Source organism: Corticium candelabrum, chromosome 13 (assembly GCF_963422355.1).
Source record: "Corticium candelabrum chromosome 13, ooCorCand1.1, whole genome shotgun sequence".
Lineage (NCBI taxonomy): Eukaryota > Metazoa > Porifera > Homoscleromorpha > Homosclerophorida > Plakinidae > Corticium > Corticium candelabrum.
This window is the reverse complement of record NC_085097.1, coordinates 5,228,906-5,244,440: the sequence shown is the minus strand read 5'-3', so window position 1 is coordinate 5,244,440 and position 15,535 is coordinate 5,228,906. Positions and strand designations below refer to the sequence as shown.

Sequence of the window (15,535 nt, the reverse complement as noted above, 5' to 3'; positions counted from 1 at the left end):
CAGTCACTCTGCACTTCAATCAAATACATTCTAAGCCCACCGACTAACGTTACAGCCAAAGACCTAGCACTACACCTATTGCTCAGCTAGCAGCCTATAGCTACATGTATTACAGATCCTAAATGCGGTGCACACATTAGCTTTCCAATGTTTAGACACATGCAATCGTTAGCCTGCTGCCGTGTACGGCTCACTTTCCGTCCGCAGGTTAAGATCCCGTCTGAGTTTGCAGAGATCCCGCCCCGATGCAGACGACATTGAATCTCAGACCGGAAACATCGTTCCAGTTCTGCATAGTAGTGCTGACGTACGCGTCGTACAGATGGATGAACACCCCGTCATGGGAAGACTCGATCTTGCTAAGCAGTATGGCTCCTCCTTCTTGCGTGAACGTGCAAACGGGCGCTCTCGGGTACACAGTTGTAAATGGGATCATCAACGTGTTGTCGGTTGCAATAGCTCCTTGGTAGTGGAAGTTGGCTACTCCGGTGTAGCTGCGCGAGGCAACAGGCATGTCCACCAGCATTGTGTTCCATTTCGCGTACAGCAGGCTGATTCTTACCGGAGCCAGACCGTCACTATTCGGATCGGCAATCAGATCTTGAGAAATCACTGGATCTGCGATGCAGCAGAGCATCGTTTGAGAGACGAGTAGAACCAAGAGAGCAAGCGAGACTTTCATTGTCGATTGAGAAGAGGCAAATAACCAGATGTGAATGCTACTCTACGCCGCGTGGAAAACGTTAAATAGCCACTAGAAGCCAGGGCGCGTGGCAGTTGGGAAAAAGTTTTGGTGTGGCCCAGAAACAGGCAAGACCTTGAAACGGTTTCATCTATTCTAGGATTTGTTAGTTCATGTAATTACCACTTTTGTGCACATGTAGGATCTGCTTACCTCCGCAAGAAAGATGATTGACATTTGTTTAGACATGCAGTGATAGGGTTGTGCACCCATGCATGTGTGTGTGTGTGTGTGTGTGTGTGTGTGTGTGTGCGTGCGTGCGTGTGTGTGTGTGTGTGCTCGCAATCTCAACGATTTCATTTTCAAATGTCGATGTAAGGCTTAATAAATTTGAGAGAAGTCGTGCAGTCCCGTTCTGGTAGATACAATCGACTCTCGTCACGAAATCTTTATCATATAATAGTATTTCAGGAAAGCAGCCTTTTGAGGTAAGGACATGCACAAATGGCAGGCTGCATATGCACAATGATCATATTAGGAGCAGTTTGTCGAGGACAAACTGCACTGCAGTGTCTCTACAGCTTCCTTCTCAAATAGCCATCAAATCGGGCATCCAGCAAATATTCACAAGATTTCTAGAGTTAATTAATTAATTGATTGATTGATTAATCTTGTTCTCTTGTTCTGTCTAGAGCAAAGCAGCTACATTTGATAAAAAGGTAGTAGAGACTCTAAAAGATCGAGGGACAGTGAGACATAAAGTTTAGAAGGATTTTGGGAAACTAAAAACTAGACAATCTTTTCAACATAATCTTACACTTGGGAGTAATGCAGTGAGGCAGGAAAATTATTAGAGGTCATGGCCGTCTTGGCCCCCACGGCTACCTATAGCTACACCTATGCCTGAGTGATGAGAGACAGAAAGTCTGGTCACAAGACGGTAGCATTCCCTGTGTCGGGAATCAAGAAATCTCTTAAAGTGCTTTTAGTATAGAATAACTTTGTCAATGCTGTCCAGGTTTCTTCTGTTGGCTCACGAGAAGACAGTGAAACCCTTGCTGTCTAAGAATAGTGTCCTGATTGCGAGTCTCTGAACATTTGGCTTCACTCTGTTAGCTCTTTGGGGAGATCTATTGACGTAAATAAAGACTTTTCAAGGCCTCACTCTACGAAAAGAAGAGCTTCAAGACAAGACACTTGTAACCTGCATTTGTGGACAGGAAGATGATGTACCATTCTTTTGTTCCGTTCATGTCTGCTTGAGACGGAGTAGAAATCCACTGGAGTGAGAAACTTTCGTAAGCCTTCCAGCTAGAAAGACTTAGACTAATTTCTTAAAGAATCAATGTAAAAATATGTGTGGCATGAGGTTATAGCTAGGTCAAGTCACTGTACAGTATGTTGCAGATGTTGGCACACAGTTGGGTCTTGTGCACAACTGATTGGATCTCAAACCAAACCTCAAGTCACGAAATCAGTCATATCTCTACCATTCAAGTAACATAGCAGCTTACAGTCACGCACAGACGAGCAAGGACAAACGTTACCAGAAGTTCATGTTCATCATCAGCCTTCAATTCACTCTCACATACCCCACAGAACAACTGCAACTTTCAGTCACAGCAATTGGCATGGTGATCATAGACTTTTTGGCTCCTTGCTCTTTATTAAGTTTACACTGGAATTCCACCATTCGTTTCTTCAATCCATCAGCACGACACCGTGCTCCTGAACCTTCATACGTGCACTGTCCCGTACACATGGGAACAAAAACTCTCCGCACACTGCGACATCCATTTCTATAGACAAATTCTTTCTTTCCCTTGATAAGCTCACATCCACGAGGAAAACCTCAACAGTAAAAATATAAAATTCAGTGTGTGTGTTTGTGTGTGTGTGCGTGTGCGTGTGCGTGTGCGTGTGTGTGTGTGTGTGTATGACATGCCAGTCTATGCAAACATAAAGTGAACATACTCGTGCAATCCAGCGTTGAAACAAGACGTCGAGCTGTATCTGTTCCTTCCAATTTGTTACCAGACTCATCCACGCACCAGCAGTAACCTTTGACAAAACGTCAACACATTCACTATACATACAAATGGTCACACAATAGTTGAGAATATCTATACCAGTTGATGGATGACACTGTAGACTATTGAATGAGCCATCAAGTTTACAAAACGTGACAAAGCAACCCATGAGTCCACCACATGTAGTTAACTGTTTTCTCCTCAACTGTTTGCAGGGCGTCTCTAGAATTTAATCCATAAAACGTTTATTCCATTGCAGTAAAGTACTAGATGTGTCCAGAAATGAAATTATTTAAAGTGTTTGGACTTTGCACAAGTATAACTGTTTACAACTACATGTTTTAATTAATCAAATTTTGAGTTTGGTGTAGATGATGCCATAGCGGAATAATTACTATTTACAAACAAGTTTTGCTACACGTCATGTATTGTATATGTAGAGAGTACATTAGCTTGAACAAGCAAATAGATGTACTCTATAATATATTATACTCTGAATTAGAAGCTACAACCGTCACATATCAAAACTGTGATTGGTTATGATGGACAGACACAGACACAGACACAGACACAGACACACACAGACACAGACACAGACACAGACACAGACACAGACACACACACAAACACACAGACACAGACACAGACACAGGCACAGACAGACACAGACACAGACACAGACACAGACACAGACACAGACACAGACACACACACGCACACACAAACACACACACACACACACACACACACACACACACACACACACACACACAACCTGCAGATACCTTGTGGACACTCGCTTGACTCAATGCATTGACCGTTGTGCTCTACAAGACCACGTGGACAAAAGCAGCCAACTACACAATTGAGAGAGCAAATAAAAAACATTGTCCTTTCTTGACAGGTCAGTGGGCATGAGCTGCCACACTCTGTGTACTCTTTGCCATTTGGACACAACACTGGAGGTTCCAATTGCCAACATGCATTCCTTGTACATGCAACATGGCCTTCAAGACAAACACTACAAACCAAACCAAATCTTCCATACATCATTGGAAATGTTACAAACTAGATAATGCAAATAATAAAAAAATTGGAAAACAGTATATATAAATAGATAGAAAGAAATGTAGCATAAGTGCACGTGTTCATGCACAAGACTCAACAACTCACACTGGTAAGAATTAATTTAATACCAAAATTGTTGCTAAAGTCATAGTATGTCAGACATGCAATGTCAGACCAACAGCTAACAAAGAATAATAACATACAATAACAAACAAACAAAGAACAGACAGAGAAACAGACAGAGAAACAGACAGACAGACAGACAAAGACAGGCAAACAGACAGACAGACAGACAGACAGACAAAGACTGACAGACAGACAGACAGACAGACGGACAAAGACTGACAGACAGACAGACAGACAGACAGACAGACATACTGACAGACTGACAGACAGACAGAACAGACAGAAAAACAATGCAAGAGTGTTCCTGCGAAAGTCATCCAGCTTGGTACAGGCATTCCCAGGCAACAACTCTGACTTATAAGCTAGATTTTGTTGAACAGGGACACCTATGTCCCTTTATATCTATGGCCCTTTACTTTACTTAATTTGCGTGTTTTTAGCATTTGGACAATGTGAGTTGTACTTAGCCTTTGCTTGCTATTGTATCTAACTTCATTTATGAAAATATACTACCATGAACAGACAGAAAGACAGACAGACCGACCGAACAGACAGACAGACAGACAGACAGACAGAGAGATTGTTATATTTGAAAGCCTACTCTCCCAATGACAATTGCTAACAATACAGTCAGTGAACAAAATGTTGCATGTCTCTATCATATATATGGACAGAAAAACAGACAGACAGACAGACAGACAAACAGATTTTCGTTTGGCAATCGACTCTTCTTCATCTGGGGATGCCCATTCCTCTGTCTGAATGGTCTGGATCATGTAACTGTGGCGTGCTCAGCTGTACAACAGTGGCTATAATTGCTGACCTGCAAAACAGGTGGAGGCCAGTTTGGTCCCATGACACTATTGCTGCTACTTGGGGAGATTGCATTCAAGACGTGTACATGCACACTTCAAGCGAGAACAATATATCTTTCATTCTAGCTCTGATTGTAGACCTAATCTTGTAGTGTTTGACTCAGCTTCAAGGGCTGATGTTAAATTAGATATTGCAATAGCTCACCGTTGGACCTCAGATACCTTCCCCAAGTCAGCTGAGATTGATGGAGCAGCAACCAAGCGGCGAGGAGAGAAAGCACTCCAGATACAAGTTAGAGAGACTTCCTGGTGGTACGTCTGTTTCCCTAATTCCTTTGGTCTTGGAGCACTATGGAAGATGGGGCGAAGAGGCGTGGAAGTTCCTTCAAAAGTTGGCAGAGCAATTGTCAGATGAATTTGGTCGACCCATTAGTTGGCTGAAAGCTGGGTAGCATAGTGTTTTAGCTGCTATGTGTACACATATGTGTATTTTCATGTAGTTTGCAAACTTACTTTTTTGCCTTTTGCTGATATGTATTATAGCTAGTTTGATGTATGAAATATATGTATTGACAGACAGACAGACAGACAGACAGACAGGCAGACAAACACAGAAGTGGGCATGCAGCATCCAGTATAGTGGTGACTCAGTTGGTGCCATTAGTAATTCTGTTAGCTTATTGTCAATTGTGACCCTTAGTCGTAGTTATGAACCACTATGATCTAATTTGTCTGAGAAATTGCTGATTTTTTAGCATATTCTAGACTGTAATGTATTGATAGACAGAGAGACAGACAGACAGACAGACACACTGCATACCGTATTCGCCCGTAATAACACCCTGAGCGTATAGAAAAGAAACACTTTCTTCTGGGTGTATACTAGGGCATGGGCGTTATTTTGGTCCTAGGCGTATACATGGTCACTAGGTCACTAGATGCTGTCGTCGACCTGGCCAGTCATCATCTAAATACTTGAAGACAGAAATACCACAAAAGCTTGCAATTATCCATTTACAAGATCTAAGGTACTGGTATCCATTCAGCATCAACATCCACGCAGAAACTAAACACTAGACACACGTGATCGGCCTGACGCCCGTCAAGAGCATCAGGGTCGGTAATTGCAACGAAGACATGAGTCTAGAGGCAAGTACTTTCACTCAACATTGACACCAGATCATCAAATGCACACAGACGGAGACGAATGTTCTGTGGACCCATTTTGTTTTGTCTGCACCTGTGTATCCTGGGCTTATACTTGGGCATGGGCGTTATTTCGGTACGGGCGTTATTACGGGCGAATACGGTATCCCTATATAGGGCTGGTTTCTGTAGGTTTTTAGTTTGATAGAGGTTATGTGCGATTGAGACAGTACACTTGCCTACTTGCGTTGTATGTAGATTTCAATGTTGAAAATAGATATGTATTGGACAGACAGACAGACAGACAGACAGACAGGCAGGCAGCCAGGCAGGCAGGCAGGCAGGCAGGCAGGTAGGCAAGGCAGGCAGGCAGGCAGGCGGACGGACAGACAGACGGGCAGACAGACAGACAGACAGACAGACAGACAGACAGACAGCAAACAAGCAAACAAAGCAATTACCCACCATTTCTCACACCAATCAGTAGATGTAAATATAATTTCTCCATCACGATATGTTGTACCATCGTAATAACACACTATACAATACAACAGCAAACAATATCTCACATATACAAATAACCAGAAACCCAACATACTCTTGCACTCATCAGGTGTAACACATATAGTATTTCTTTGCAGCATTCCAGTTGGACAGAAACAGCCAGGAACACACTGATTGGTGCACAGCCCGAGATATGGATCACAAGTCAATGGACACGCTGATCCACAGGTATCGTAAACTGAGCCATTTGGACACTTTAGAGACTGAGGAGAACCTAAAAAGTAAAATAAATATATCAGTTTCTGCAAGACCCTTCAGTAGCATAGTGTCCGCAAGAACATTGGTCTCAAGGCACGCATTCATTCAGAGCATTCAGATACAAGCCACCCATAACAGAAAAAGCCACACATGCATCGATGTGTAAACCATCTTTCAAACACTGTACTTCCAACTGTTGACAATTGCATGAAACTTACTGCTGAAAAGATTGGTGAGTAAATTACTAATATATATAATTGAAACAAAAGTAAATTAGAGACTGCTCTATTGGTGCGCTATTTTAGACCACTCCCTCTTAGCGCGCATTAGGCCATATCAATTTTGAAACGCTTCCTACAGGCCTGAGTCTGGTGTACCACACCCTATGAACACTTCACCTTCAGGACAAGCACCTACATATCTTGTATCTAATAATGCAAAAAGTATAGTACTAATCATGACATTCCCATCCTTTTGTAAGGGACATTGATGAGGTGACACGCATTTGTTTGCATGCCACTTCGGCAGAAGTATCCGAGAACACACAGTGTGATATTCGGCACAAGTTATGTGGACACGCAGTGCCACATTGTTTAAACACTTTGCTGTTGTCTTGACAGACAGAACTATAGGTGGAGAAGAAAGAAGTGCAACAGTGACATTTGTATTGATCGAGATCTGTTTGTTTGCATAGAAAGAATGCTAAGAATACACTTACAAGTTGTCATGTCACATGCAGAATACAGCAACATCCAAGCATGAATTTACATACAACACAACACACACACACACACACACACACACACACACACACACACGCAAACACAGACAGACAGACAGACAGACAGACAGACAGACAGACAGACACACACACACACACACACACACACGTACACACACACACACACACACACACACACACACACACACACACACATGTACATGCATGCAAATGTACACACACACACACACACACACACACACACACACACACACACACACGCACACACACACACACACGCACACGCAAACACAGACAGACAGACAGACAGACAGACAGACAGACAGACAGACACACACACACACACAACCTGCATGTACCTTGTGGCTGCCACCATGGTGGACACTTGTACACCTCAATGCATTGACCGTTGTGTTCTACAAAACCATGTGGACAAAAGCAGCCACGTACACACTCAAGAGTGCGTATCCGTGATCTTTGACAAGTCTGTGGGTATCGAGGACCACACTCTCTGTACTCTTTGCCATTTGGACACAACAGTGGAGGTACGTGTACAACTACAAGACATGCCTTCTTTGTACATGCAACATGGCCTTGAAGACAAACACTACAAACCACACCAAATCTTACATACATCACTGGAAATGTACATTACAAACCAGCTAATGCAAATAAAAGAAAGTAAAAACAATATAGAAATATAAGCAGTGTAGCATGCATGTGCATGTTCATGCACAAGTCTTGACAAGTCACATTAGTAAGAATTAATACCAAGATTGTTGCTAAAATCATAGTATATCAGACATGCAATGTTACGAACATGCATACATGAGTAATAACAGACTGACAACTAAAAAACAATGACATACAGTTTGTGTAGAGTGAGTCTAGCCAAAAACAGACAGATGGAAAAAACAGGCAAGAAAAAACAAAAACAGAGAAAACAGACAAACAGACAGACAGACAGACAGACAGACAGACAGACAGAAAGATAATTTATTCTCATACAGATTCTACTTGTACATATGCTAGGATTTTTAAAAGCAAACCAATCCTTGCAAACAACAAAGTCATAGATTAACTAATGGACTTGGCCTTGAATGTCAAAATCATATGTCTAAATCCATGAGTAGGTAAAAGTTTTGAAAGTATTTTTAAGGATAACTTTAGTCAGACAGAGAGACAGAGAGACAGACAGACAGATAGACAGACGGAAAGACAAACGAACAGAGAGACAAACAGACAGACAGACAGACAGATAGACAGACTGCAGAGTAATCTGCATTAGACCCTTAGCTTACTAGTTAATTGGCATGTTAGTAGAATGTTTCCAGTTGGACTTCAGGTTAGAGTACTAGAGCAGTATATTGTTGCACTAGCATATGTACCATATTTGTGCTTAATTGTATTGTTGCATTTGTAAGTAATACATGAATATATAAAACAAACAGATAAACAGACAGACACTTACAGTAAACAAGTAAACAAAACAATTGCCCACCATTTGTTGCACCCATCAGTAGAATTAAGTCTCTCTCCATTATGATATGTTCTACCATTGTAATGACACACTAGAATATACAATATGCCACAAACACAATCAACTCTGTAGAAACCCAACATACTCTTGAACTCACCAGATGTAAAACATATACCATTGCTCTGCAGCATTCCTGGTAAACATACACAGGCAGGAGTACAGGGCGTAATCCAACGCCCGACACGTCTTACACAGATATCATAAACTGAGCCATTTGGACACTTAGGCGGGAGAGGGGAACCTAAATACATACAAAATAAAAACCCATTAGTTTATACAAGATCCTTATTACGATAAAATATTCCATGGTTAGACCCACGTCTTTGGTGGGTTACCAGGCAACCTAAATACATGTAGCTACGGGGTCCTGTCCTATATGCAATGCAAAACGCATGATTAACACTGCCACTAATGTATGTCAATTGACAAGTGAAACAGACAAAGAAGAATTATTACTAGTCATGCATGCGAACAACTGCAAACATCACTAGCCTACTATGGTATTTAACTAAACTATAATATAGGAATGCTGGCAGTCGTTTGCATTTGAGTTGCCTGAGTTGATGCTGTATTAGTCACAACGCAACATCAACTTGTACACCAACTAGCCGCTCTAGAACTCAATGCATGCGGTAGATCACTGCTCCATCGTACAGTCAATCCTATATAGTACTTGTATTGCAGGCCTCGTGTCACATCTTCGACATAAGAGACATTGAAGAAGAAGTCACCACCAAAAGCGGTGGACATACCATCACTTGTATTGTGTCCCTCCCATTAGAGTGGCCAAACTGTCTACACAATAGTGACCTATGTTACAAGTGGAGGCTTGTGTTGGTGCAATGTTTCTCGTCTACATAAAAATCAGTATATGTAGCATACTTGTAACAAAACTTTGAAAAGGGGCCACCGCCAAAGTCAATTTAGGTCACAAATGGACCAACCCCGGGTTGTCAAAGTTGCACCTAATCCTAACTCCAATCCTAATACATAACCTTGGACAATTCATGGTTGCCCCTAATAACCCAAGGGGTCGTTTAGCAGTAGTCGCTGGTCTATGACGACAGCGACGAAGCTCTTCTCATCTCAAAGGAGAAAGCTGCAATTGTCAAACAACAATTCGCTAAATACAATAATCCGATTTCTCCTGATAAAATTATTTTTCCATTGCAAAGCTTCTAGTGATAAATGTTTTGATACCTTAATGATGTGATGGATACTTGATTATACGACAGTCAGTAACAACGATGATAAATTCATCTTTCACTTTCAAACCAGTCTGTAATGCCAACCTGAGTAGCCGACTGCCAAGAACAGAGACTGTATACATGTGTGACGACACATGATGTTGTATACCAAGTGCAAAGCACAAACTTGTAAAGGTGAATACCTATGTCATCAAACAGTGCACAATCGAACTTAACACGACAAAATTCCATTCCCAATCTTTGGTCACCCTAACAATTGCTTTCTATTCAGCATATATAATCTCCACCTTTAGTTCCAAATTCAATTCATAAACGGAGCTATCCACATGTGTAAAGATCCAATAACTTGCTGACAAATGCCTTATGTGTACAAGGATTCTAAAAGCAATGCAGCAGTTCCATGAGATATCTAGTTCATAAAACCTAACCCAGTGTTCTCTCCAGAAATCTTGACCAAATAGTTCTCTGCGACACCGACATGATTCACGTGCACTTAGATGGCATGTATGTACTTGCACTTGAACACCAAGTGCAAAAGTGTGATAATTAAGTGGCTGAATGGATGAGTGTGTACAGTGTTTTGCTAATGAAATGTGGGCGTCTTACTCTCAGCACCTCAGGAGTTGTTTTTGGGATGATCTAAACAAACTATTTCAAATGCGAAAGCTTAGATTTCAGGCAGAGCGAAACACTCTGTCAAACAATCTTGTGGAGAACACTGTAACCTCTCCATATGTGGCTTACCACAAGTCGGGTTGTGAGAATAGGTATGATTATCAACCGCTCTGACAATCCCGGTCCCCTTTGCATCCAACCAATTGACAAACGTATCATGCGCAGTTTGATTCAAAACCCTAATTTCGGACCATGTCCGATCGATCAAACTCTGGCAGTGTTTAAGGCAAGCGTCAGTGAACAATCCATTGGTAGTCGATCGAATAACTGGTAGGATTGCTTTTAAGAATTTCGTTCGCCAATAAGCAACCTTCAGCATCTGTTTATCATTGCAATTCGGTGCCTTACAACCGACCTGTAATATGTTTTCAAGCTGCCACGTGTCATACTCAGCATTGAGTACAAAAATGGGTGTTTTAATATACGGGTAAGTGTACTGAGCCATGAAACACTGCCAACGTTCGCTCCCTTTCTTTGAGCGAATGCAATCACTGTTGACACCTCCACTGCAATTCTGCATCACAAAGATATGCTGATATTGCTCTCTGATGTACATCTGCCAGTGTATGTTGGCTGCATCAATAAAGTATCCTGCATCTGCCAATCCATGCACTTTGATGTCTGGAAACATCGACTGAACATAATCCAGATGCAGGTACGTAGCCAGTCCACCAGCAGAGCAGCCAGTAAGAATAATAGCTTCTGCCTGATCTATTTGTTCGTTCTGTATGAGAGCGCTCAGGACAGCATTCAGAATGCGATGACCACGAAAGTAGATTTTCTTGTCTTTGACTGTTATTGGATCATCACGGTTACCAGAGAAAGACGCGCCGTCACAGTAAGGCACAAATACAGCAGAATAGTTGGCAAATGCTGGATTCACATCCGGGTCATTATTGAGAAATCCTCTCAACCTAAGTGTCTGCTTCCAGTAGGCTGAGGAACCCCTCCACGTGAAAATGTGATGATAGCAGTCACTTTCATTGTAGCACCATCCACCGCCTTCCAAGTGAATAATCCATCGATTTACAGATGTCTTATTGATGTAATAGCCTGGTGCTGACCCGTCGAGACAAACAGCGCCGTCATTCACAGCGTCGGGCAATAGAACAAGGTTAACTAAACGCTGAGCCTGTGAGGAGCATAAGACAAAGGAAATAAGAAGAAAAGCTGACGTAGCCATGTCAGGTGACTGACATGTGACAATATTTAACTGGCAAGCACAGTGAGCCTCTCACTTGTCATACCAATTGAAGTCGCAATATATATATACACGTATAAAGGGGAGGTGTCTGTCTGCCTGTCCGTGTATCTATGTGTAAGAGAGTATCTCCAAAACATCAAGTTGCGGTGCCACTGAATTTTGCTCTTCCTGACCTCGAACAGTACTCATGGAGCGTGTCGTTATTACTTGACCATTTGCTGGTTCTAATAAAAAGCACTAGAGTGCTAAACCCTAGCTCGGCTGCTACGTAGGCCTACCTGGAATCCAGCGAGACTTCTATGGTTGGTGAAATTTCTCAACACAACGCCTTTCCACAGATAGTGCTCTATTTTGAACAGCAGTCACTTGGCCAAAGGTTTTTGGTACCCAAACGCAAAGTCATGATCAACCCACAGACTACTAGTAGAACAATGACGGAACTGCAGACATGTTCCTATGCGTCAAAACCAAGATTTAGTTGAGAGGGCACAAATTTGCCTAAGAGGACGTGGGACGGCACAACAAGACTGAATGTATTGCTATCAATTTGTTATCAGTTTCTACAATTTGTCATCCTTGTATCTGCAGGTCACGTGACAGCTTTTATGATTTCTCAATCACAAGTTGAGAAGGCACGTGCCCCACTGCCTCCGCGGTTCCTAGGTCTCTATGAGGTTAATCCTGATTCTAACCCTTTCGTAAACCAGCTACCACCCTAAGCTTGCCTAGTCTCGCGTAGCCAGACCCTCCCTCCCACATCCTTCCGGAAAGATATGTAGGCGGGAAGGGTCTGCCTACGCGAGACTAAAGCTTGCTCACTCATGGACTGTGAAGAATACAAGCTTACCGCTGATTTTTGCTCCCAGAACACGGAACGACTGATCGAGCCCTAGCAACGCGGGACAGTTAGATACTAACACTCAGGAACCGACCGTCAGATATGAAGGCACCGTCAAGCAAACATGATCGAAGCTTACCAATAATCTTTGTTCCCAATTGCGAATGATACCAAAATCGTCTCGAACAGACCAAACGTACGGGTGTTATTGTGATTTCGTAAGTCTTTAGTGAAACTGAATAGATACTGACAGGTGTAGGTGTAAAGTGCGCTAGCTGCTAACTAATTTAATTATTACACTGAATGATGTGATCAAAACATTGGAACGCAATTACAGCATTTGAGACAAATCTTGATTCTAGGAATAATTTGTTGTTAGGCCAATGGTGAGTTACAAAAAGTTGCTGATTACTAAAAATACATAGTCACACTAGTTCTAACCTATTTTAGCTACAAACGTGACGTCACTGCTCAGACTCTGTAACATCCTGTACACTGATTTCTAGTAAAGTATTTCCGCTTAAATCAATTTCTCACATTTCATCTACAGACTTTAGTCTTGAACCAGCTTTTTAGTTAGACTAACTGTTTTGGTTGAGACGAAGTTGAAATCCACTGGAATGATGCACATTTGCATGGCTATTCATAAAACTTGCAATAATTTTTAGAATTATTAATATGGCATGAGGTTAGGTCAAGTCACTGTGTGCACGTATGTTGTACATGTTGGTACACAGTTGAGTCTGACTATAATATTTTGTGCACAAAGTGTTGTTATTGACTGAATCTCAAACTAAACCTCAAGTCAATGACGTCAGTCAATCTCTACCATTCAAGTGACAAAGCAGCTTACAGTCACGTACAAACAAGCAAGGACAAACGTTACCGCAAGTTCATGTTCATCATCAGCCTTTGATCCACTCTTACACCACAGAGCAACTGCAACTTTCAGCCACAGCAATTGGCATGGTGGTTGTATACTTTTTGGCTCCTTTCTCTTTAGGCTTGCACCGAAATTCCACCATTTTCTCCTTCAATCCATTCGTAGCGCGACACCGTGCTCTTGAGTCTTCACCTGTGCACCGTCCCATGCACTTGGGAACAAAAACTCTCCGCACACTGCGACATCCATTGAGGTAGAGCAACTCTTTCTTTCCTCTGACAAGCTCACATCCACTGGGAAGACCTCGAGTTTCAACAGTACAAATATAAATTGTGTGTGTGTGTGTGTGTGTGTGTGTGTGTGTGTGTGTGTGTGTGTGTGTGTGTGCGTGTGTGTGTGTGTGTGTGTGTGTGTGTGTGTGACATGCCTATCTAAAGTTCTAACAAGCACAATCACCACTGCAACGTCACACATAAAATCCAATACCTGAACAACTATTTCCAGTAACACATACATCACCAGCGTCCAACAAACCACGTGGACAATTGCAGTCGAAAACACATTCTTCCGTGCACACCCTCACACTTGGATGCGAGCAAGTAAGCGGGCAAACTGACCCACAACCAAACGTTTTATTCATAGGACAAATAGATGGACTAGGAGTTGGTTTAGCTTGTGCTGGTGTTGGTACAGCCACAACTGGTTCTACAAGATAGAAAAAACCTGCTGCAATTAAGTCAAACATGCAAACCTAAAGTGAACGCAGGGCATCTCTACAATTGATCCATATTATACAACGTATATTCCATTAACAATCTTGGAATAAGGTATTAAATGTGTCTAAAGATGACAGTGCTGCAACACACACGCACGCACACACACACACACACACACACACACACACACACACACACACACACACACACTTTGACCTCCACACATTCCACACAATCATCGGCAAGTATGCCATATTAAAACTCAATAACAACTAAAGATCCATTCAAATCTCACCACCTGGACATTCTCCATCCACAGATACAAGATCGAGCGTCAATGTAGCAAACGGTCGTATGATGCCACAATGAGGATCATAGAACGCACTACTAGGATCACTTGCAGTTGTTTCCCGTAGTTCGCTGATCCACCGATGTGGGTTTTCTGTCGCATTCGGAGAAGTATAGCTCACACCACTGTCTGTACCACAGTCATAAGCAGTCAAATTGGTATGATATTTCTTCAACCAGCCAGCACCCCTGCAGAGTCTCAACGCACTGATACCAATAATCCAGTCGGGGCTAGGTGCAATCATCGAAATGACAGACACAAATGGATGGCTGCAATCAATTGTGAAGTTCGTCTCGACTCTGCCGTCACCGTTTATTCCACGAGCGGTAACTACAGAATGGATTCCACGTGCTCTGCGTATTTCTGTAAGCTACAAAACACAAGCGTTCGTAACTACAACCACACAAAGGTCACAAGCAAGAGAACACTGAAAAGTATCATAGAAATATTTACACGGCCGTCCAGTTCATTAATTAATTCGACTGGTTTTGGCTACTAATGGACTTCATAACACAGCAGTATGTTGTATCTGATGTTGCATCACGTGATATCAGAGGCATAGCTAGGCATGTTTCCAGGTTGCACAGAAACCCCCAAGAGGTGGGAGTATCTATATAGGTAACAGAACACGTGCTGAACGTGTGATCTACATGTTCCTTCAGCAATAACTTTTTTGACGTTAGCAATTTTCATAGCAAGAGAAACCAAAGGCAGGTGAGCCCATCAATTGACCGAAGAATTTTGCCACCAA

At 42.2% G+C, this 15,535-nt stretch overlaps 3 protein-coding genes across 3 annotated transcripts in view; all 3 read right to left on the bottom strand.

Moving 5' to 3' along the window:
- LOC134189201 (uncharacterized) lies at nt 1-960 on the bottom strand. Its single transcript, XM_062657444.1, has one exon. It carries the CDS (start codon nt 680-682, stop codon nt 209-211), a length of 474 nt encoding a protein of 157 aa, XP_062513428.1. The 5' UTR covers nt 683-960; the 3' UTR covers nt 1-208.
- Nucleotides 961-2,143: 1,183 nt separating this feature from the next.
- LOC134188564 (zonadhesin-like) lies at nt 2,144-11,977 on the bottom strand. Its single transcript, XM_062656729.1, has 9 exons — nt 10,864-11,977; nt 8,873-9,152; nt 7,731-7,978; nt 6,466-6,645; nt 6,333-6,405; nt 3,498-3,733; nt 2,812-2,934; nt 2,657-2,743; nt 2,144-2,533 (listed from the first exon to the last, which is right to left on the bottom strand). The coding sequence occupies exons 1-9, from the start codon at nt 11,975-11,977 to the stop codon at nt 2,256-2,258; spliced, it is 2,619 nt and encodes an 872-aa protein (XP_062512713.1). The 3' UTR covers nt 2,144-2,255.
- Nucleotides 11,978-13,650: 1,673 nt separating this feature from the next.
- LOC134188563 (uncharacterized) overlaps nt 13,651-15,535 on the bottom strand; it is a 27,301-nt gene continuing 25,416 nt past the window's right edge. The window contains exons 46-48 of the mRNA XM_062656728.1: nt 14,731-15,154; nt 14,206-14,424; nt 13,651-14,022 (exon numbers count right to left, since the gene is read on the bottom strand). Of these exons, the coding sequence (XP_062512712.1) occupies nt 13,760-14,022; nt 14,206-14,424; nt 14,731-15,154 (906 nt within the window). The 3' untranslated portion in view covers nt 13,651-13,759. The remainder of the gene's footprint in view (nt 14,023-14,205; nt 14,425-14,730; nt 15,155-15,535) is intronic.